Genomic DNA, 26169 nt, shown 5'->3' on the forward strand with positions numbered 1-26169 from the left:
ATTTTGTAAAATTTTATTTTTAATTATATTATAATAAAAATTTAATTAAAAAGAATTTAAATATAAGCATGATTACAAACTTTAAATTTATATAAAATTTAAAATTATAGAGACTATTGAATTTTAAGCCTCCATCACATTCACGTTAGAGTTCCAACATAAATAAATTAATGGTATTAATATTGTAAAAATTAAAAACTGAAAAGTAGTTTTTTTTTAAGTAAATAAAAATTTTATTAATAAAGAAAGAGAAAAATATAAAGGTACAACTCAAAGAAAAATAAAGCAGATGACTCAAAATACACAGGCCAACTAAGTAACAAAATAAGATAATCCACAAAATATTGCATGCTCGTAACTGCAGAAAGACGGCGGAAATGATATAAAAATAAAAGGACAGACAACCAACAAAAACAAGAAATAAAACATACCATTAAACACAAGGCACGCTAAATGCGCATTAATCTACTTATTATTGGCTGGTAAAAGAGTAAAATATAGAGGGATCTCTTCCTTGAGGTTTTACTTGACAGGCGGAGGAATGTATGGAATTGGAATCACGTAGAGAGGATTTCTCCGTTTGACCGTAATGCTTAAATCTTCAGTCATGTCAAGATTTTCTGGCTTCAGCCCACTAGGGAGTTTCCAATCAAAATGGTATAGAAGCTGTGCAAGTGGAAGCTCAACATTAGCCATGCCGAACAATATTCCTGGACACATCCTCCTTCCAGCACCAAATGGGATAAATTCAAAGTTAGTACCCTTAAAATCTATTGAATTATCAAGAAATCTCTCCGGATAAAATCTCTTAGCTTCAGACCAGTAATTGGGATCCCTTCCAATCGCCCATGCATTCACAACAACTGTGGATTTTTCAGGTATGTGATACCCATTAATGATACAACTCTCTCTACATTCTCTTGGAACTAACAATGGAACAGGAGGATGTAATCTCAGAGTTTCTTTGATAACCAATTTTAAATAGTTTAGTTCTTGAAGGCCTGCTTCGTCAATGGTTCCGTTTGCATCAAAAATTTGCCTCACCTCTTGTTGTGCCTTTATCATCACTCTTGGGTTTTTTAGCATTTCTGACATTGCCCATTCTACAGGTGTAGAAGATGTGTCGCTACCAACAATAAACATATCCTGAAATTCGATTTTGAGTATATCAAGCTATAACATAATTTTCTCTCAATGATGAATAGAAATCTATGAGCACATATTTTGAAAGAAACATAAAATTTATTTTTTTTTCTTTTTTCTTTTTGGTGGCCTTTATCGCTGAAACCTGCATGTTAAAATATGTTGCTTTGATGCGTGTGCTTACTTTGGATCATAAATGTACATAGTTAGTGATTGTAAGGATGAAAATTTTAATTAGCTATTTGTCAATGATTTTATTAATTGAAAATTTATAGTATATCAAAAGTATAGAGATAAAAATTTAATTATTTCTTATTTGAAGGAAAGTGGACCTAGGCATATACGAGAAAGGCAACATGTGCTCTTATCAACCCTTAAAAATTTTGCCTAATGTAATCTCCACTCCATCAAAGTACGTAGGAAGGGGATTGATTTAAGAAAAATTCTTGCATAGGCTTATAGATTTAAGATATAAATATGTAAAATTTATATATTTAAAAAGAAATTTATTTAGACCTGGCTAATTATAAATTTATGATATAAATATATAGAATAATGTATTTAATAAGTAGATTTTTTTTTATCTTAGATCTATAGTAAATTGAATCTAAATAAGAAAAATTTACATATATAATAAGTAAGTTTTACTACATATTATATCTTATGTCTATAATAGACGAAATTTAGACAACAAATATCATTGTTTTGAATCACTTTATCCTAAGCTACCTTAAATATGTCAAGATTTTTTAAAAAAATATATATAGCATTTGTTACTTATTTTTATTATTTTTGTTAACAAACATTAAATAATAATATAAAAATATAATTTTTAATAATTAATCAAAATATTTTCCACCTATTAATTCCTATTAAAATTTTCCCAGTGCATGTTTAGTAGAATAAGTTAAATGTACTTAAATATAATTAAATAAAAATATTTATTATATTAAATTACATTCAATTACGTCTTATTTAATATGCATTAAAACTCGAAATTTGAAAATTAGTATATTATGTAGACTTTTGTAAATAGAAGTGTATATATTTTGCTAGTCTTACCAAAATGACTGCTTTGATATTAACGCTGGTTAAAGGGAATTCGAGATCTCCTTTATCCTGAATATTCAAAAGAACATCTACAAGATCCTCTTCTTCATCTACATCAACAGACTTCGCCTCAGCCTTTTTGGTTCTATGTTCGTCTACGATGTTCTCGATTATCTCATCTATTGCTTGATGAAGCCTCTTTAGTCTAGGCTTCATCCCAGTAATCACTTGGAGCAATTTGATGGAAGGGTACAAATCAGCAAGATAAGAATCTGCTGCAGCTTGTGCAAGTTTCTTGATAGTGGGCACGAATACTTCTTCTCCCTTCCATACCTTGCCAAAGGCTGCTCTTGAAATGACGCTATAGGTCAACGATTCCATCATCCTGCTAAAGTTTATCGGGGATCCAGCACTAGAAGAAATGAATCTAACGAATTTTGAAGTCTGTTCTTCCCTTATTGATCTGAAAGACCTCACACGACTCGCAGTTAGTAGCTCGGACGTGCAAATCTTTCGCAACTGTCTCCAATATTCTCCATATGGAGAAAATGCGATGTCCATTGAATTATAAGTCATAAGACTTATTGAAGGGATAAAGGGTCTCTGAGAAAAGATGATATCATGGGTTTTCATCACTTGTTTAGCAGTTTCAGGAGAAGAAATGACGATGTTGGTAATTTCACCAAGTTGAAGGTGCATGAGAGGTCCATATTTCATGGCTAAGTTGTCACGACCCAACCTATGGGCCGGACCGGCACTAGGACCTGGGCCAGCCTAAAGCCCCCGAGGCCCGTAGTAAGCCTAACTGTTCATTAACCCAACTCTAAGGCCCATTTGGGCCCAATTTCAAGAAACCAAACGGACAGAGTCCGGTCATAAAATGAACTTTCCAACGGGGAGTTTTCGACTCACCCGACCTGTAAACATAATAAATACTCAATTGGGGAGCTCAGCTCACCCTCCACATACTCATATCCTCATAAAAATAAATGGGAGCTCAGCTCCCTCATCCAATCCATCAAACATACATATCATTATACATTTACAGGTCTAACATGATAATAATATTACAGACCATAATCAAATAAATACTTCTAACACATGCGGAAATTCTAGGAGTAAATAAAATTACACAAATATTGATAAACAACCTGCGAAGGAGAAAAGCAGGTTAACCAAAAATAAAATCCTCCTGTAGCCTGAAAAAAATATTGAACAGGAGTGAGCGTTCGACTCAGAGAGTAAAATATCAATTTTAACCATAATCTCTATAACTATCTAGTACTAATGCAACCTGTGGAGTGAATGCAACAGCAACAACATTTTCACATCATAACATCAAAAAGGTAATTTGGAGCACTCACGCACCCTGTAGCATCAATCATAACATATGGGAGCTGATCCCCTATACAGCTCTCTTAAATCCAACCTGGTGCCAGCGAAGAACTCAGCTCGGACTTCCACTTAATAACCAAATCGAGGGTCCCAGCGAAGAACTCAAGCCGTGACTACCCCTCGAAGGATCGGGTCCCAGCGAAGAACTCAAGCCGTGACTACCCGTCCTATCCATAGTCCATACCACATCACACGCACGCCAACGCACGCACACTGCTCCAAATTACCGCAACAACATTCATGGCACTTTAACAGTTATGAATGCAACATAAATCGTGCCTAGAGTTTAACTACATAAATATATGCATATAAGTGATGCATGGGCATGCTGAACATATAATAATATCGAAATTACAATTAAAATTAATATTTTACTCACAGACTTGACGACAATCACTGTGGCGGCTGGGCGGAGGAAGAAGGCTGTCCCGGCTCACCTGACAATTATATTACAATTATTTAATACAATCTGACTCAATACAAACAAAGAAAAAGACCAATACGTCCTAAGTCGTGCCGAAAATCCGGCAGAGTCTCCCCTATACCTAGGACCTACCCAACCTGCAAAAGGGCTCAAAATACACTTCTATACTCACAATCCATATATCCACAACTCAATCACATCACACAGCCCCTCCTGGGCCCATCAAATCAATCATCCATCATAATATGTAAAATTTCAATTTAGTCCCTATAATTGACCATTTTTGCAAAAACTGCCCAAATCAGCTCTAAAAATTCCAAAACTTTGCCCCGCGGTCCTTAGCAATATTACTAAGCTATTGCAAGAAGAATCATAATTTTCTAAGCTACCACGAATATTTTATGGATTTTTAATCCTATTTAAGCACTAGAAAATTATGAAAAAGCAAGGTTTGGGTTTACCTTTGCCGATTCCGACTTCGGGAACGCGCTCGGGACGTCTGACAATGGGGGGCTAGCCAAAACCTCGGTCCAATTCGGAGACTTTTCCGGTAACTGGTCTGTCTGGCCGAAAATTCACAGATCCGGACAACTGTCGAATTTCCGCGAATTGAGGATACCTACACAAAACCCAATAATAATATATAAAAAATCAGGGGTGTTACATAAGTCTCTTAGCCTGTGATGAAGTGGCATGGACCCAGCTAAATGGTGTAAGCTCCCTATTAAAGGCAGCTTCCATGGTCCTGGTGGTAAATTAAGAGTCGAGTTGCTGGTTTTCGATTTCCTCCATATCCTCAACATGGCCATGAAGATAAAGAGGAAAATTGTAATAGGAAATAAGAAGGAAGCGAGCAAGTGTTCCATGTCGACAAGAGAAAATGCTTAGGAATCGTGGGTTGATGGATTGTGGAATTAGCATGTCATTCGCTCAAATATATAAACGCGCGGATATGCGCACTTCCTAGATGAGATGAAATTATGTATATTTAATTGTTTGTTAAAGTTTGAACTCAAACTTAACAATTTTATAAACAATTTCAATACCAACCAACATTGACCAGTGACAACATATTCATTAATCATACATAAGCGTAATGGAAGTTACTTTACTTATTAATGAAATTAGTGACGAATTTAAATCCGTCGCCAGCTAATTTTTTATCCACGAGCAGGCAGAGTTTAGTGCACACTATATTGTATTTGTAAGGCCACCAAATTGAGAAAACTGGCCATCTTCTGAGATTGAAAATTAAAGGGTTGATCAGATCCAATTGTTGCTTCCCCATCAACCATGAATGCTTTGCTTTAAATATAATCCAAAGAGAAAGAGCTGCCAAATAAAAGAGCAATCTATCGAATCTTGCATGTGGGTATTTAACAAATGCTTACAAAAAAATCCATTCCCATTTCATAAAAAAATGTTATAAATTTTAATGTCAATTATTCTTAAATTGGCTTCAAAAGCAATAATTTTTATTCATATTAACAACTATATATGTGAAATAAATAATTAACGACTTAATTGACATATATATAAACACAAAAGCAATAATTACCTTCCTTTTGTTTAGTTTTGGCTATATTAAGCCAGAATTTTTTTTATGGCTTCAAATAATTGATTGGAAATTGAGAAACAGAATAAATAAAAGTTGGAAATTAAAATTTATTAATATAAAACTATAATTCCAATATGAATATACTACTGAAATAATAAAACTAATCAATATAAATTCCATGACTTAATTTCTTTATAATTAAGCAGGTGTTACAAGGGACAATTCAAATTAATTTAATGTACTTACTTGGTGGGAAATTAAGGTTTAACTCTAACCTTAAAATAATCAAATTTTAAGGATATATATATTCAAAACATGGATTCTATTTTCTGTAGAACTACTTCTCTTTCAAACTCTTCTACCTCTTTCTGAGAAACATAAAGGATAATCAATAGTGAAGAAATCACTATTAATTATTTTGAAAAATCAATTGATGATCGGGAAATTTCAAAAATCCAAAAAGAATAAATTCACAAAACTTCCAAATACAATTTTTTCAAAACAGATTTTACCATCAAAACTGAAGAAAGAGATATTCAACTTTCAAAGCCTTTTGAAACTATTTATCTTTTTTTTCAAAACTCTTTACAAAAACACAGAGATAAACAGTACAAATATATTCACATAGGTTTAGTCCAGGTAGGAATTAAACCTCTTACAAAAGAAGGACTAAATACTTCCATTCTAGCAGTTCTTAGAGACTCTAAATTTACAAACTTCTAAGATTGATTACTGAGTTCGATTGAATCGAGTTTGCGTAGTGGACCTATCTCTTTTGACTGCTATCCAAATTTTACTATTTCTTTAAGTGATAAAAATATTTTAAAATCTCATATTTTACAAATCAAAACCTACAATTACAAAATGATTGAAGGATCAATTCTTCTTGTTTTGATTTTCAAAGTTCATTACAAAGCCATGGTTTCTACCTTTGCTACAAAACACCGTTTTCAAAGTAAAAAGGGAGAGACTTTGCTTTTACAAACAAATGTTATAAAATCCAACACTGTCATTCTTAGACCCATCTTGTAGAAAGATATAACCTTGCCAGATGAGTGAATCTTAGAAGGAGCAATAAAACCTGAACTTTCAGAGTCTTTAAAACCCAATACAAGTATAAGACAAATTACCCAGTATATAGATAGTAGAGTCAAGCTTAGTTTTAATAGAAAATCTACTAGTTCTAGGTACACAAATGACTCTTCAACATCTAGTACTTTAGATTTACAAAGAATTTCGTGGATACCCTCTGTCATAAATGTACCCTCTATAAAACCATCTGAAGAGAGATCAAACCACAGGCAGATCCTAGTTCTTAGCGGGTTTTCTTCATCTCCCACTTTAAGTGTTTTTGTAGTTTCGAGTCCTGATAAATCTTTAAACTTTCTTTTTGAGTAAGACTAACTAGTTCACCATAGGTTAACAGATTATAAGAAATTGGGCTTCCAAAGACTTCTTTGATTTTGTTTCTAACTTTTTCTCCTAAGAGTGTTGGAAGTCCTGCTAGGAATTTTTCTTTTTAGAAAGGCTAGTTTGAATCTTCCCTAAGTATTACTCTAATGAGAAAAGTATTTTTGTAATATTAGAAGTCACAGAGTTTTTTGCATCTAAGATTTGAAAGGAGTTCGGCTTTTTTGTCTTTAAGATGAGAAGGGTCACCTACAAAATGCAAGGAGATTGTAACAATTAGGGCGGCTACTACATTCTGAATTGTCTGTCCTAATTCATCAAGTATGGGTGTTCCATCTTCCTCATTTTTTATTGAACTTAAGGTTTCTATTTGTTATTGGGGAGTAAGATGATAATCCCACCATCCCTTGAGTTGTCTTGAGAATCCTGCTATTAGGAGCTCTGCAATGGCTTTGTTTGAGGTTCTTGTTTAGGTTTTGTAAGTATTTGCTGTCGTGATCATTTGTTGGAGTAAACCAAGGATATTGTATTCAAACATTCCATTTATGTTCCATTCATAAATAGTGGAGGCATTGAATTTTTTCTGTGTCATAATGTTTGGTCTATTTTCTATGCCTATATCTGGAGCTGTTATTAGAAGAGGTTCTATTTTCTGCCAATAAAGCCTATTTATTTCATGGTTTTCTTTGGGGTTTTGTTGGTCTGAGTCCTGCTCTAGGATGTTGACGCTTATCTAGGATGCTTGGGGAGTGTCAGGTGCCGCAAGAGTAGAAGTGAATACTTCTAATCTGCTAAGTTAATTCCTAATTGCTTGCATGAACTCAGTTTTACTGTTTTTTATGTTTTGTTGACTTGTTTTGGAGACTTGAAAGGTTTTGAAAACAAGATTTTTTTTAGTTTTGTATCATTGGATTTTGGAGTCTCTACAGAGGAAATTATTATTTTCTGAGCTTGTTCTATTCTAGAAAGTTGGTTTCCTATGGTGCTGAAATGGGCATTTGTAAAGTTATTCTGTTGAATAATATTCTTAATATTTACAGAATCACTCTTATTTATCTTTTTGTAAGGGGTTGCCTCTATAGTCTAGTCAAAATAGGTTACTTTGATTTGTCTAAAAGGAGAATGATCTTATTCTATCTTCCTACCATTAAAGATTTCCCATTCTGGTTTTTTATTCCTAATTGTAACAGGATTTAGGATTTTTGCAAAAAAACAGAATATGACCTTGATGTGTTTCAACAAATTCAAAAAATTATTTTTGAATATTATGTCTTTTTTGTAAAAAATATTTCAAAAATCACAACCTTTTATGTTCATTTTCTTTTGAATAGAAATCAGTTGCAAATAATTTTCTATCTGTAACAAATTCTTTTTGTAAAACATTTAGTTTATTAGCCACATTTTCTGTGACTGCTTAAAAGATTGGAGAGGTTGGTGGTGAAACCATTGTTCTACAGTTTCCGGTGGTTGATTTGTTTAAACTGGATGGGGAATATTTATAGTGTAGTTTACATTTTGTAAGGAAGTGCTAAGTAGATCTGATGCAGAGAGCCTAGGCTGAATTTTATAAGATAATTGTTCATACGAGGGAAAATCGAGTTATACTGTAAATCTATATATATATACAATTTTGACTATTTGCACATTCCAAGCTATTCAAATTTGTATAGAGCACGAAAATGAACACTAAATATTTAATCTTAATTATTCTGAAATTTGAAGGTTGAATTCAGCTCATTAATTATTAAATTTTCTTGTATTGTGATGAATGTTTGAGTGTATGAAATGATTTGTTCTATCTTTTGAGAAAAAGAAAAGAATTGAGCTCAGTTTAGTAGTGTATATATATATTGTGATGATCTTTTATACGCTTTAATGTTTGACTGTATGAAATGATTTGTTCTATCTTTTGACAAAAAGAAAAGAATTGAGCTCATTTTAGTGTATATATATATATATATCCTTACTTCTTCCCACAATGAACAAAATTTCACTTTCAAGCCTCCATCACATTCGCATTGGAGGTTCCAACATTAAGAAATTAATGGTATAATATTGTAAAAATGGACCATTGAAAAGCTGTTTTGTTGAAAAATTATATAATATAATAGTGATTTTATGTGGAATAACTTATGTAAAATAATAAATTAATAAAAAAATAAATATGTATATATATATATAAACTCTAAAAAATTATAACTATTAAGCAAATTTTTTTAATTTAATAATTATAATTATATATACATACGACAATTTTTTACTGGCTTATTATTTTATGTAATATTACAATGAAAGTTCTGTCGTTAAAAATGGTACCTCTCCTGTTGATTGTTTCTTCTTTCTATGGCACATGCTTATGCTAACCGACTCTTTGAATTTCCAAGATTGATAAATTATATTTACAGGAAGTCTGGTATTCTATTTTTATTAAGAAAATAGATCCACTTAATTTTACTTCAAAAATTAGTTGAAAGAGAGAAGTTTATCTAAATATATATATAAAGTAGAGTAGCGCTCCCAAGAAAATGCTATATGATACTTCCCTTGAAAAATTTACCACGTGGCACTCTTCATTAATAACTTTCTCTAATAATAATAATTATTTAATTATTTATTTTTTTAATTATTAATATTATTTATAATTATATCTTAATATATGATTTAAATTATTATTTTCTTTAAAATTTGATTTTTAAAAAATTAAATCTTTTTATGATTAAATGTAATATTTAAAAATTAATTATTATTTTTATAAATTCATTCATATAAAAATATTATTTATTATATCCCACATTCTATAATAATAATAATAATTTAAAATAAAAAATAATTTAACAATAACAACAAAAGTTTATCACGTGATACTTTTTATCAATCACTTTCTTTAATAATAATAATTATTTAATTTTTTTTCTTTTTTAATTATCAATATCATTTATAATTTTATCTTAATATTTATTATTTAAATTATTATTTCTTTAAAAATTAGCTTTCAAAAAATTAAAATCTTTTTAAGATTACATGCAATATTTAAAAATTATTTATATTATTATTTTTATAAATTCATTTATATAAAAATATTATTTACCACATGTCATCTTCTATAATAATAATAATAATAATAATAATAATAATAATAATAGCTTGAAATAAAAAATAATTTAACAATAATAATAATAATAATAATAATAATAATAATAATAATAATAATAATAATAATAATAAATGTTAGTGATGGCATTAATTTAAAAAAAATTGACTATTAATATATGATCTCATAATCAACTATCATATAATTTAATCAACCTTAAATTATTTCATATCTTTAATAAATACTTTTATTATGTTGTTGTATTTTCTTTCATTAAATATAATATTTTAAAATTATTTATATTATTATTTTTATAAATTCATTTATGCAAAAATATTATTTATCACATATCATATTCTATAATAATAATAATAATCATAATCATAATAATTTAAAATAAAAAATAATTTAACAACAACAAGAAAAATTTGTCATGTGGCACTTTCTATTAATAACTTTTTTTAATAATAATTATTTATTTTTTATTTCTCTTTTAATTATTAATATTATTTACAGTTCTATCTTAATAACGTGACGTTTTTTTATTAATAACTTTCTTTAATAATAATAATTATTTTTTTATTTCTCTTTTAATTATCAATATTTATGATTTAAATTATTATTTTCTTTAAAATTTAATTTTTAAAAAGTTAAAATCTTTTTGTGATTAAATATAATATTTAAAAAATATTTATATTATTATTTTTATAAATTCATTTATAAAAAAAATATTATTTATCACATGTCACCTTGTATAATAATAATAATAATAATAATAATAATAATAATAGCTTAAAATAAAAAATAATTTAACAATAATAATAAAATGTTAGTGATGGTATTAATTTAAAAAAAATTGACCATTAATATATGATCTCATAATCAATTATCATATAATTTAATCAACCTTAAATTATTTCATATCTTTAATAAATACTTTTATTATGTTGTTATATTTTCTTTCATTAAATGTAATATTTTAAAATTATTTATATTATTATTTTTATAAATTCACTTATGCAAAAATATTATTTATCACATGTCATATTCTATAATAATAATAATAATCATAATTATAATAATAATAATTTAAAATAAAAAATAATTTAACAACAACAAGAAAAATTTGTCACATGACACTTTCTATTAATAACTTTCTTTGATAATAATAATTATTTATTTTTTATTTCTCTTTTAATTATTAATATTATTTACAGTTCTATCTTAATAACGTGACGCTTTTCATTAATAACTTTCTTTAATAATAATTGTAACAACAAAAAAACATTAAATTATATTAAAAATAAAATAATTTTGGACCTAATTGTAAACCTCTATGAAGTTGAGGGACTAATAGTGTAATTAGAAGTTTAAAAAAAAACCCAGAAAATGAAAAATGCAGCAACCCTCCCCCCCCCCCCCCTTTTTTCCTCCTCTCCCGCGTCACCCCTCCCCCTCACCTTCTCCCTCTCGTTTTCCAACCGGCCGGCAAGCACCAGCGCCAGTGGCAATCCCCCACCTCAGGACGATGTCAGGCAGTGGCAGCCACGGCAGCAGGCGGTAGGGAGAAAGAGAAAGAGAGAGAAGAAAGGGAAGGAAAAAGAAGAGAGAGAGAAGTCGGGCCGTTTTTCGGCCGATTCTAGCCACCAACGCCAGCGATCCAAGCTGCCACCAACTCCCCACGAACCCAGCCCCATTTTTCGACCAGCCATGCCCAGAATGGTGGAGTTTCCGGCAAGAAATGAAGAGAGAGAAAGAGGAGAGAGAAAGCGACGGCAGTGGCTTTCCGGCCACTTTTTCGGAGATCCGACAGTCAGATCGGAAATCCGAGGCCACCGTTGGACTTAGGACAATGAGATCTTCGAGATAGGACCAGTCCCGCTCCGATCGGACACCGTTTGAAAAAGGCAATAATCGGACGGTCCAGATCGCTTTGTGAGATTTTTGAACTTTTTTAATTCCCAAAATTTAAAAATAATTTTATGATAATTATTAACATAATTTGGACTTAATTTAGGTGTAATCGAATCGAGGATAGCTCACCGGCGCTGGGACCGCATTTTCAACCAGATCCGACTGCCCGGGGGCTCGTCTAAGAAAGTGATCGATATTATAGTCAATCCTAATATTTTCAGACGTTCTGGACTAGTTCTAGGTGTCAGAATTGACATAGGTAAACTCAAACTCCAAGTTGTTCATTTTCGGCTAATACCGATCTAGAATAAAATTTATAAAATATTTGTGGATGATCAGAAAATTATAATTCCTTTTGCATTAGCTTAGTAATAGTGCTAAGGACCGCGGAGCAAAGTTTTAGAATTTTTAGAGCTCATATGGGTAGTTTTTGCAAAAGGGTTAATTATAAGGACTAAACTATAATTTTTCACATGGTAATTGTTAATTGTTGGATGGGCCCAGGAGGGGCCTTGTGATGTGATTGAGTTGTGATTATGTGATTGGCAAATATATAAGTGTATTTTGAAGCCTTTTGTAGGTTGAGTAGGTCCTAAGTATAGGGAAAACTCTGCCGAATTTTCGACATGAATTAGATTGTCTGTTGTCTCTTTAGAGTTTTATTTTGACTTAGTACTAATAAATTTATAATATAATTATTTAGATGATCGAGGTCAACTATTTTTCTCCATCCAGCAGCCACAATAGTCCTCTGTGTACTGTGAGTAAAATATTAATTTTAATTGTAATTTCGATATTATTATATGTTCAAGTATACCCATGCATCACTTATAAATATGTATCTATGTAGTTAAACACTAGGCACGTTTTATATTCCATTCATAATTGTTGAAGTGCCATGGATATTATTTGTAGTAATTTTGAGCAGTGTGCATGGCGTACGTGTGGTATGGTATTGGACATGGACAGGACGAGTAGACACGCCTTGAGAGACACTCGTTGGGACCCTGCATTTGGTTTATTAAGCGAAAGTCCGTCTTGAGAGACATTCCCTGGCAGAGATTGGATTAAGAGGGCTGTATAGGGGATCAGCTCCCATATATGTATTGCTTGACAGTGTTGGGTGTGTGAGTGCTCCAAATTGCCTTTTTGCTGTTATGATATAAAAATTATGATGATATTGCATTTCACTCTACAGGGTGCATTAGCTTTAGATAGCTATAGAGATTATAATTAAAATTAATATTTTACTCTCTGAGTCGAACGCTCACTTCTGTTCACCTTATTTTTCTAGGCTGCAAGAGGAGACCTTTTTCAGAATAACCTGTTTCTTTCCTTGCAGGTTATGAAAAAATTACTTAACTGTATTATTATTATCTAAATTTGTAATTTAGAACTTCGCATGTACTAGTAGTATCATTAATCCTATCAGGGACTACATGAATTTAAATTTTTGCATTAACAAATAAAATTTTTTTATGAGTTTTAAATAGTTTGTAAATGATGTAACAGGGTTGAGCTGAGCTCCCTAATTTTAATTTCTGCTAATTACTAAGTTAAGTTGGCCCGAAATAAAATTATAACAGTTTAATTTAAATTATTTTATATGCGTATTGGGCCTAAATTGTGGGATTGGTCATGGGTTTAAAAATAGTAAGGCTTACTACGGGCCTCGGGGGCTTTATGTCGGCCCAAGTCCTAGTGCCGGTCTGGCCCATAGGTTGGGTCGTGACAATAATAATTATTTAATTATTTTTTTTTCTCTTTTAATTATCAATATTATTTACAATTCTATCTTAATATTTATGATTTAAATTATTATTTTCTTTAAAAATTAATTTTTAAAAAGTTAAAATCTTTTTGTGATTAAATATAATATTTAAAAATTATTTCTATTATTATTTTTATAAATTCATTTATGAAAAAAATATTATTTATCAAATGTCACCTTCTATAATAATAATAATAATAATAATAGTTTAAAATAAAAAATAATTTAACAACAACAACAACAACAACAACAACAACAACAACAATAATAATAATAATAATAATAATAATAATAAAAGATTAGTAATGACCATTAATTTAAAGAAAATTAGCCATTAATATGTAATCTCATAATCAACTATCATATAATTTAATCAAACTTAAATTATTTTATATTTTTAATAAATACTTTTCTTATATTGTTATATTTTCTATTATTTTTATTATAAATTTTTGTTAAAAATTTTGAAAGAAAAAAAGTATAGTCTATATCAAAAGTTATAAAAATAAAATATAGATATTTAACTTATTTATAGTTAATATGTATTAATTTTTATGTTAATAATTTAATATTTTTTTATTTTACTTTTCTATTATTAATTAATGCTTATTATTATTATTAGTATTATTATGGCTAACTTATAGCCATTAAATTAAAACGACTAAATAAATGAAAATTTTTTTACTATTATAAAAATTGAATTTAAATGCTTTTGTTACTGTTTTCAATTAAATAATATTTAATTATAAAATTAAACTTTTATTTAAATAGTTTCTATTTACATGTCCATATATAGTATGTCATATGAGATATTTGATATACATCAACCATTATTCTCTTACCAAATATTTTCATTTCACCTAAGTGCTCTTAACTTTTTTTTATTTACTATTTTTTTATTATTTCTTTCAAAAGTTATTAATTATCATTCTTAAAATTTATTTATTTAAATATATTTATTTAATATTTAATTACTATTTTTTTATAAATTTCTTATTTAATAATTCATAAAAATTTTTAATATTTTATTTCATTATAATTATATATCAAATGCAATTATAACTAATATTTTGATTATTTATATTTTATTGTCACTAATTTTCTCTAAAAATATTTTTAAATTTTGATTAAATATCTAAATTTTTATACATAAATTATCTCTCAACTATATTTTTATATAGAAGTAGAATTTCAAAAATAGAATATAAATATTATTACATCAAAAATTTAACTACAAGCAAAAATTATTAAAAAAGATAAAGTTATAATTTTAAAAGTATAGAATCTGTCTTTTAAAAAATAGTTTGTATTTTTAATATTTATTATATTAATAAAAAATGATGATATTTTAAATTTTGAATTTTTATGAAACACATTTATCCTATATCATAACCATTTTTGTGAAAGAATTATTTTATAAAGAATATACCAAATTAATAAAAAAATTACATTTTATAAAAATTTAAAGATATAATATTTTAAAAAATAATATAATAAAATGTAATTTTTAGTTAATAATAATGTTATATATTTTTATTATTATTAAAATTAAATAATTTAATTCATTATTAATAATTTATTATATTTTTTTATTTTTCTTTTAATTATCATTATTATTTACAATACTACTTAACATTTATGATTTAAATTATTATTTTATTTAAAAATTAAAAAATTATATATATTATTTTATAAATGATAATTATTATTTGTTTTTTTATTTATCTTTTGATTATTATTATTATTATTTACGATAATACTTAACATTTATGATTTAAATTATTATTTTCTTTAAATTTTGATTTTTAAGACATTAAGACCTTTTATAATTAAATTTAATATTTAAAAATTATTTATATTATTTTTTTATAAATTTATTTATACAAAAATATTATTTGCCACATATTATCCTTAATAATAATAATAATAATAATAATAATAATAATAATAATAATAATAATAATAATAATAATAATAATAAGTGTTTGATAGTCATTAGTTTAAAAATGTTGACTATTAATTTATGATCTCATAATCAATCATAAATATTCTTATTTATATTAATTATTATTTATTTTTTTTATTTCTCTTTTAATTATCATTATTGTTTGCAATACTATCTTAATATTTATAATTTAAATTATTATTTTTTTAAAATTTAATTTTTAAAAATTAAGACATTTTATAATTAAATATAATATTTAAAAATTATTTATATTATTTTATAAATACTTATTATTTAATTTTTTATTTCTCTTTTAATTATCATTATTATTTATAATACTATCTTAACATTTATTATTAAAATTATTATTTTCTTTGAAATTTAATTTTTAAAAAAATTAAGCACTTTATGATTAAATGTAATATTTAAAAATATTTATATTATTTTTTAAATAAATTTATTTATGCAAAAATATTATTTGCTACATGTTACCTTTAATAATAATAATAATAATAATAATAATAATAATAATAATAATAATAATAATAATAATAATAATTAAATATCATTGATGGCCGTTAATTTAAAGAAAATTGACCATTAATTTGTGATTTCATAATCAATTATCATATAATTTAATCAACTTTAAATTATTTCATATCTTTATCAAATATTTTTATTATATTGTTGTATTTTCTATTATTTTTATTATGAAATCTTTATTAAAAAATTTGAGAGATAAAAAGTATAGTTTATATAAAAATTATAAAAATAAAACATAGAGATTTGAATTATTTATAATTAATATGTATTATTTTTTATGTTAACAATTTAATACTCTTTTTATTTCACTTTCCTAATATTAATTAATATTTATTATTATTATCGTTATGACCAACTTATGATGATTTAATTTAAAACGGTCGAGTAAATAGGAAATATTTTACTGTTATAAAAATTAAATTTGAATATTTGTTATCTTTTTTAATTAAATAATATTTAATTATAAATTAATTTTTTATTTTTTTATCTGTTTCTCTATAGATAGTATGTCATACGAGACATTTAATGCATATCAAATACTCTCTTTTCACCAAATATTTTTATTTCACCTAAATACTCTTAAATATTTTTTTTATTTGCATTATTTTTTTCAAAAGTTATTAATTTTCATTCTCAAAATTTATTTATTCAAATATATTTAATTAATATTTATTTAATTATTAATTTTTTATAAATATCTTATTTAATAATTTTTAAACTTTTAAACATTTTATTTCATTATAATTATATATCGAATGCAATGATAACTAATATTTTGATTATCCATATTTTATTATTATTCATTTTTAATATAATTATTTTAATTTTTAATTAAATATCTATATTTTCATGCATAAATTATCTCTCAACTATATTTTAATATAGAAGTAGAATTTCAAAGATAAATTACAAATATGATTATATCAAAAATTTAGCTACAAATAAAGATGATAAAAAAAGTTAAAGTTATAGTATTAAAATTATAGAATCTGTATTTTAAAAAATAATATGTATTTTTAATATTTATTATAATAATAAAAAATAGGATATTTTAAAATTTTAATTATTATGAAAATGTATTTATTTTATATTATAAATTTATGTAAAGTGATAATTATTTTTGTCAAAAAATTATTTTATAAAAAATATATCAAATTAATAAAAAAATAATTTATAGTTAGATATAGTATTTTTAAAAAATAACATAATAAAATATTATTTTTAATTAATAATAATGTTATATATTTTCATTATTATTAAAATTAAATAATTCAATTCATGATTAGTAATTTAATTTTGTTTTATTATATTACTAACAAAGAATATTATATTTATATATTTTTAAAATAATATTATTTTATCATTAATTTAATATATTTTTTATAATTTATGAAAAATAAATATTGATTTACATAAATTATAAGATAAAATATGAAAATTTCATAAAATTTAAATTATTTTTTGAATAAAGTATTTTGATTATATTTTAAACGAAATAATCATGAAAACTATATATATATATATATATATATATATATATATATATATATATATATATATATATATATATATATATATATATATATAAAGAATTAAATAAATATTTTAATTAATAATGTAACACCCCTATAAGCATAGCCTGGTATATTTCACTGTTCCGGTTACTGGTGTCGGTCCTGTCATGACCTAACCTATGGGCCGGACCGGCACTAGGACCTGGGCCAGCCTAAAGCCCCCAAGGCCCGTAGTAAGCCTAACTATTCCTCGACTCAACTCTAAGGCCCATTTGGGCCCAATTTCAAGAATTCAATCAGATAGAGTCCGGCCATAAAATGGACCTTTCAACGGGGAGTTTTTGACTTACCCGACCTGTAAACACAATATATAATCAATTGGGGAGCTCAGCTCACCCTCCACATGCTCAAATGTCACAAAAATAAATGGGAGCTCAGCTCCCTCATCCAGTCCAACATACATGCATATAATAAGTTTACAGGTCCAACATGGTAATTATATTACAGACCCAAATCAAATAAATATTTCTAACACATGCGAAAATTCTAGGAGTTAATAGAATTATACAAATATTAATAAACAACCTGCGAAGAAGAAAAGCAGGTTAACCACAACAAATATCCTCCTGTAACCTGGAAAAATAATGAAAAGGAGTGAGCGTTCAACTCAGAGAATAAAATATCAATTTTAACCATAATCTCTATAACTATCTAAAGCTAATGCACTCTATAGAGTGAAATGCAACATCGGCAATATTTTCACATCATAACAGCAAAAAGGTAATTTGGAGCACTCACACATTCGATAATGTCAAAGAATACATAGATGGGAGCTAATCCTCTATATAGCTCTCTTAATCCAAACTGTGCTAGCGAAGAACTCAAGTTCGGACTTCCACTTAATAAACCAAATCGGGGTCTCAGCGAAGAACTCAAGCCATGTCTAGCCCGAAGGACCGGGTCCCAGCGAAGATCTCAAGCCGTGTCTACCCGTCCTGTCCATAGCCAACACCACACCACACCACATGCACGCCAACTCACGCACACTGCTCCAAATTACCACAACAACATCTATGGCACTTTAACAATTATGAATACAACATAAAATATGCCTAGTGTTTAACTACATAGATACATATTTATAAGTGATGCATGGGCATGCTTGAACATATAATAATATCGAAATTAAAATTAAAATTAATATTTTACTCACAGACTCAACCAAAGTCATTGTGGCTGCTGGGTGAAGGAGGAAGGCTGTCCCGGCTCACCTGACAATTTTATTATAATTATTTAATACAATTGACTCAATACAAACCAAGAAAAGACCAAATACATCCTAAGTCATGTCGAAAATCCGACAGAGTCTCTCTTATATCTAGGACTTACCCAACCTACAAAAAGGTTTAAAACACACTTCTATATCCACAAACCATATATCCACATCTCAATTACATCACACAGCTCCTCCTGGGCCCATTCAAACAGTCATCAATCACAACATGTAAAATTACAGTTTAGTTCTCATAATTTAACCCTCTTGCAAAAACTACCCAAATGAGTTCTAAAAATTCTAAAACTTTGCCCCGCGGCCCTTAGCATCATTACTAAGCTAATACAAAAGGAATTATAATTTTCTGAGCTACCACGAATATTTTATGAATTTTTTATCCAATTCAAGCACTAGAAAATTACGAAAAAGCAAGGTTCGGGTTTACCTATGCCGATTCCGACTCAGGGGACGCGCTCAGGACATCTGACAACGGTGGGGTAGCCAAAATCTCGATCCAATTCCAAGACTTGCTCGGTAACCGGTCTGTTTGGCCGAAAATTCACATACCCGGGCAACTGTCAAATTTTTGCGAATTGAAGGTACCTACATGAAGCCCACAACATGGGGGTTAGTATATAATTTTTACGAAATTTTCTAAGCTCATTTAATGCTCGAAAAAATATTACAAAGTTTCATGGGACCCACCGAAAAACGATGTCAAAAAAATTTTGAAATTTATATTGCCATGAAGCTCTCGACGAGTGGAGCGCTCTGGTACTCTCAGTTTTCTCTTGGGGTTCACGGTTTGTAAGAAATCTAGCCCAAAAGTCGAAATGGGCTAAAATTTTTCAGACAAAATTTGGACAAACCGCTCGATGTATTTTGGTGTTCTTGGTGTCTATGGAAAGCTCTCGAGGTGTAGATGGTGTTTGATACAAGACCCGGCCCAATCGATGGCCGGATCGGTCAAATTTTGGCCAGAAAGGTGAGGCTTCGCGGGTGCGCAGGGGAGGAGTTCGCATGCGTTTTTCGGCCTCCTGGGACATCGGCCGGTCGTGGGGAGGCGCGCCGGTGAGGTGGGGAGGGCTGGGTGGCGGCAGCGCGGCCTGGGGAGGAGGGAGGAGAGAGAAAACGGGAGAGAGAGGGAGAGAGGTCAGGACGCGCAGGGAAGGGAAGAAGAAGAAAAGAAAGGCCAGTCCGATTCGACCGGTTCGATCCGGTCCAGTTAGATTCGGCAGGTCTGATTCAAGATACAAAATTTTGAATTTTTACTTTGCCTTAGAACTGAAAACGAAGCCCAAAAATTTCGAAAAAATTTCAGAAAACTCAAAAAAATTCGTAGACTCCAAATATATTTTTAGTTTTACCACGTGGTCTTTAAATTAATTTTTAAAAATCATCAAAGTTTTATATTTTCGAAAAATCAAACCCGATTTCTAAAATTTGAAAATTTTCAAATAATTTCCTAAAATTTAAATAAAATTAAAATATTAATATTACTCACAAAATAATAAATTTAAAAATTTGGGGTGTTACCGAACAATTGAGAGGATTAGAACCATATTTAAGACACCTAGAAAAACCCTGAATGAAAATAAATAGTGATTACCAGATAGTTAAGAAAAAAAATAAAGCATAAAAAGTTAAATGAGCCGAGGGTCACAGCGATGGGTGACCTTATCGGGAAGTGACTGCGAAGTCAGTCCTAACCCTAATTTTGAATAGTAAATTGTGACACCGCGGTCCTAAGAACTATTGTGAACCTAGTGGAAAAGAGGAAATCACAGAAAAAAGTTAATAAGTAGATCAAATAATTAGGTCAGGACTTCAGAAGAAATATCAAATTATTTACAAACCGGATCAAACCGACGAGGGGCAATTTGGTCAATTCACCCCTAGAGGTGACTCCTGACCTAACTGTTTAATTAAATCGGAGAAATGAAAATTTTGGAATAAAGGGTTAAATTAAAGAACTATGGAAAAATTTAAAGAAAAGAAAAAATGAAAATTGCATCATCATATTACCTCACCATGATGTCAAAATAAAATTTAATTTACCCAATTATTTTGACCTAGTCAAAATTTAATTTAAATACACAAAAAAAAAGAAATTAAAAAATACCCTCATCTTCCTCTCCATTCTATTTGGCCGAACCACCTTTCCATTTCCCTCTCCATAATTTTCTTCCATTAAAGCTTGATCCAAGCTTTTCAATCCCATAAATTAACCCTAATTTCCCCAAAATTTCCCTATAAACCCTACTTTGGCAAGTAGATAAGGAGATTGAAGAGACAAAGAAAGGAAGAAAATGAAAGAATTGAAGAATAGGAAATTCAAACAAAGGTTAGTGATTAAACTTGAATTTATTCGTTGAATTTCTATGTTTCTAGTTAATTTAACTTAGAATTAAAGTGAAAATGCAAACAAAACAAATTGGGGAATTCATTTGGGAAATTCAGCCAACATTAAAGGGGACTGAAATTTCTTGAATTTGATGAAGTTGAAGTGTTAATTAGGTTGAATTAAGTATGTAGATTAAGGACATACACTTTGATTTCATTAAGTGAATGAAATTAATAAATTAGGGTTCTTGAACTTTGAAATTTGGGGGAAAATTTGGAGGAAATGGTCAAGTGATGCAAATAACCTTAATTGAGGTTAGAAATGGTCAATTGGGACCATTTATAATGTGTTGGAATTAGTATAATTGAAAAGCAATTCGGATTGGTTAGGGGTCCCAATCCGGCAGTTTGACCTAGGTCCCTTTGAGGGATCAAAACTGAAATTTTACCAATCCAATTGGTATGAGGCTAATTGGGAATGAAAGTAGACTCATAATGGCACATTTTTCTTTTAGAAACCATATCCAGAAAATTACATCTAGATAGTGAACAATTAGGTTGAACCCAGATATTGTGCACTGCCACTGTACTAAAATGACCAAATGAACAGTATTTGTTCATTTAGCCATAACTTTGTCTAGGCAGGTCCAAATGACCTGATTCTTATGGCATTGGAAAGATATGACATAGTACTACAACTTTTATGAAGAATACCAACCCAAATTCTACCAACAAACAAGTGAAATTGTCACTCAAATTTAGTGGTCCAAAACTGTCAGAACCAATTAGGTGCCCAGAAATTATGGGTAACACCAATCCGGCTAGCCTTAGAAAAATGACCATATCTTGGGCTATAAAACTCTAAATAGAGTGATTCAAAAAAGAGCATTAAAGATAAGACAATAAGAAACAACTTTGATGAAGAACACTTAGCCAAATTTCTACAGTAACTAGACCAATGGAACAGTGCAAAACGGAGGACCAAAACTGAAAAATTGAGAATTCTCTTAGGAGACCAAAAAAAATTGAAGGGGCAACCAAAACCAACAAATTAGGCACCCAAAATGTGGTATATAGGTGTAATTGGAATTCACTTACCTATTAAGCATGAGAAAGTCAACATTTTGACTTGAATAGTATTATAAATAGTAACTCCGAAATGTAAATTTTTAAGAACATGATTTTAAGCATATTAAGATTAGAATTAAGTAGACATGAATTTATTTATTGGATTTATTATAAGTTGTGATACTGAAACACTATAAATTGTGTATTTCAATTGAGAAGAATACAGAGAAAGGAAAGGAAATATCGAGTCAAGGCCTAGAGGCGACTCGCACGAGATTTGTGCACAACATAAAAATTGTCTTTAAATTTTCTTTTACAATTTGTGTGAAATGAATTGTGAATTAATTATATTGAAAATTGTAATTGAAAGGAACAATATGATTTTGACCTAAATTGTTAGAAAAATAAATTATATGTGTATGATTGGCAATTTTTAATGTTTAGAAAATTGTTTAAATGTTTAAAACCACAGTGTCATGACCACATATCTGAATGCCTCACTAGCCTGACTAGTGGAAGGAATTAGTTTTGTATTCTCTCTCTGGCTGAAGTGTTGAGGTGTGTGCCAGTAGAGGAAGAAATTTGAATGGGTACCCATAGATTTGAGCTAGCTAGCCTTGGTATTCCTCATAAGCTTCTAACTATTGAGATGAACAATATATTAATGGCATGATATGACTGTGTGTTTTTATAAAAATTTATTTTGTGACTTTTGAAGTGGAAAAAAATTATTTGACTAAAATTTTAAATTGTGTTTGTATCTATGTACCATTTTCAGTACCATATTTGGATAAGTGTGATTTAATTTATGTATAAATTAGTATTTTTAGTATGTTATGCAACACTGAGTCATTGTACTCAGCGATGACCAGGTAGAGAGACTAGTAGAGCAGCTGAGTGAGCTGCTGAGGACTACAGCACTGCCATTGAGATTTTGTCGGGTATAACATTATACCCTTATTGTACATATTTATTTTAATGTATATGACTCTATGTACATATTGTAAATTGGTCTTGAGCAGTTATACAAAACTTGTAATATTATTATTTTGGATTTTCTAATGTAAATTTAGACTGATGAATGTAAATCAATTTTCTTTAATGGAATGTAAATGAAATTATTCAATATTATTTTTGAAAATATTGGAGTTGAGAATTATGAATTGTGGAAATTTGCACTGAATTGTGGAGATGGAGTAAATTTGCGCTGAATTGAGTTGTGTTGGTGGTTGATTTTGATGAAGTGTAATATTTGAAAGTATTTTCTACAGGTTAAAATTTTTGGTTTTCTCAAATACAGCTGGCACTCTGCCGAAATTTTTACAAAATTTGCGAAAAAATAGAATTTGTCGAAAACTTTACTTAGGTTTTAAACTTCAATTAAATGTTTTAATACCTGCTAGAAATGCGCACCACTTTCAAAAAGTAAGAAAATTATTTTAAAATCTCTTGTAGCGTATTTAATGGGTTATCGGTAGGTGAAGTTCGGTAATTCATTAGGAACACTACGAGATCATGTTATGCTTTAGAGAGGGTAAGGTGTGACATGTTTTAGTAGTATCAGAGCAAATTTTTAATATATATTTTGACTTGTGAATTTGTATATTTTCTTTGATAAGTACAACTGCTTTATGTCCTTATTTGATACATACAGTGCATTACATTATAAATATGAACTAACGGAGGAAAATCTCCTTGTGTTATTTTTTCAAGAGGTATAATACCCTCGAATTAAAATAGAAGAAGGGGACCGCTCAGTTGAGCAATTTGTAGAGGCTAAGGTACAAGGGAAAGCCCCAGCCATTCAAAATGTCAGTGGTTCAGTGGCACCAGCTCCATAAATGCCGCAGTTTCCTAAACAATTTGCCTAGCAGATGGTTGCGATGTTCCAATAAATAGCTGGAAGCATGCCTAACCAAGCCCCACTTCAGGCACCTGTAGTGCAACTTCAGACTCCAGCCAGGCAGTATGACAAGCTGATTAAGTATGGGGCTACAGAGTTTAAGGGTACAGTGGACCCTTTAGAGGCAAAGCAGTGATTGGAGAGGATGGATAGAGTGTTCAAGAAACTATACTGCACGGATGAGTTAAAATTTGAGTATTCAGTGTCACTATTGCAAGGGGATGCATATGATTGGTGGAAAACCATCCCCCATAGTTTGATGGAACCTCCAGTGTTGACCTGGGATGACTTCCTTAGAGAGTTCAGACAATAATATGTCCTAAATGCTTATGTAGACCAGAAGTTTCAAGAATTTTTAAGCCCGAAACAAGGAAGCAGATCAGTGGCAGAATATGAAAGGGAGTTCTCCCGCCTGAGCCACTATGCAGGGAGTCTACTTTCTACCAGCAGAGAAAGATGTAAGAGGTTTGAGATCGATTTGAAGCCCAGTCTGAGGATGCAAGTGGTTGGATTCAGACATAATAACTTCTCTGAGCTCATCTCTCAAGCACTTGAGTTAGAAAGAATTGAGTCAAAAGGGGCACCAGTGAAAGAGAAAATAGAAAAGACAGAGAAATCAGAAAAAGAGAAAAGTGGAAAGTCAGCGGATCAAAGTTTCAGTGGCAATACTAGAAAAAGAAAGAACTTTGGAGGATCAAGTAGAGGTAAAAAGTTTGGTAGGGATAGATTTTTCGGGCAGAGACCCCCTTGGTCTAGTCAGCAGACGATTAGGAGTTCTCACCCTCCCCGCCCTTGTGAGACATGTGACAAGACCCATGGTGGGATATGTTACTGGCCTAAAGGATCCTGTTTTAACTGTGAGGGTACGGGGCATCTAGCTAAAGATTATACCAGTGCCCATAGATTTGGGCCACCTCAAACTACTACAGAAGGGTCTATTCAGAGTTCTGCTACTAGAGATTCAAAACCAGTTAGCAGAGGCAGAGGCAGAGGTCAAGGCAGCACTTCAGGCAGTCAAGGTACAGTAAACCAGTCAGAACAAGGTAGTGCTCCGGCTATAGTCTATATTATGAGACAGCGAGAAGAAGCTAAGACTTCTGATATTGTGGCCGGTACATTCTCTATCTCTGATCAAGAAGTATTTGTATTATTTGATCCGGGTTCTACCCACTCATATGTTAGGGCTAGCATCGTTAATTTCCTTGTTGTTCTGTGTGTTAAAATGAGTTTTGAGGTGCTAGTAACAAGTCTGTTAGGACAAGAGGTCAGGGTCAACAAAATGTATAGAGATTGTCCTTTGGTGATCCAAGGACATGTTTTTCTATCAGGTTTGATTGAAATGCCCTTCAGAGATTATGATATCATCTTGGGCATGGATTGGTTAGCCAGGCATCACGCCATGATTGACTATAGACTGAAGACAGTCACTTTTGGTCTCCCTCAGTATGGTAATGTGGTGATACATGGGGAGAGGCAGCTATTATCATCAAATATCATTTCAGCTGTACTATCCAAAAACATGATCAGAAAGGGGTGTGAAGCATACTTAGCACATGTGATAGATAGCCAAGTAGGAAGTCCAGCATTGAGGGACATCCCTACAGTATGTGACTTTCTGGATGTGTTCCCTGATGAGTTGCCAGGATTATCTCTGAAAAGAGAGGTGCAGTTTTAGATTGATGTAATGCCTGGTGTGGACCGAATCTCCATAGCACCATACAGAATGGTACCAGCAGAATTGAAAGAGTTGAAGGTGCAGTTGTAAGAGTTGCTTGATAAGGGATTTATTCACCCTAGTGTGTCACCTTGGGGAGCGCCAGTGTT

The 26169-nt window shown here is 29.7% G+C and overlaps 1 protein-coding gene across 1 annotated transcript; it reads right to left on the reverse strand.

The window, feature by feature from the left end:
- Positions 1-377: 377 nt before the first annotated feature.
- LOC131174004 (premnaspirodiene oxygenase-like) lies at positions 378-4900 on the reverse strand. Its single transcript, XM_058137015.1, has 3 exons — positions 4677-4900; positions 2206-2912; positions 378-1146 (listed from the first exon to the last, which is right to left on the reverse strand). The coding sequence occupies exons 1-3, from the start codon at positions 4876-4878 to the stop codon at positions 523-525; spliced, it is 1533 nt and encodes a 510-aa protein (XP_057992998.1). The 5' UTR covers positions 4879-4900; the 3' UTR covers positions 378-522.
- Between the last annotated feature and the right edge of the window lie 21269 nt (positions 4901-26169).

The sequence above is a fragment of the Hevea brasiliensis genome, chromosome 15 (assembly GCF_030052815.1).
Source record: "Hevea brasiliensis isolate MT/VB/25A 57/8 chromosome 15, ASM3005281v1, whole genome shotgun sequence".
NCBI lineage: Eukaryota > Viridiplantae > Streptophyta > Magnoliopsida > Malpighiales > Euphorbiaceae > Hevea > Hevea brasiliensis.

What these genes read in the sequence shown, in the direction of transcription:
- LOC131174004 (XM_058137015.1), bottom strand. Translation starts at nt 4,878, where the DNA reads ATGGAACACTTGCTCGCTTCCTTCTTATTTCCTATTACAATTTTCCTC. An exon ending in TCACAGGCTAAGAGACTTAT is followed by an intron (nt 2,913 to 4,676) that starts GTAACACCCCTG and finishes GTGACAACTTAG; the next exon opens with CCATGAAATATGGACCTCTC. An exon ending in ATATCAAAGCAGTCATTTTG is followed by an intron (nt 1,147 to 2,205) that starts GTAAGACTAGCA and finishes ATCGAATTTCAG; the next exon opens with GATATGTTTATTGTTGGTAG.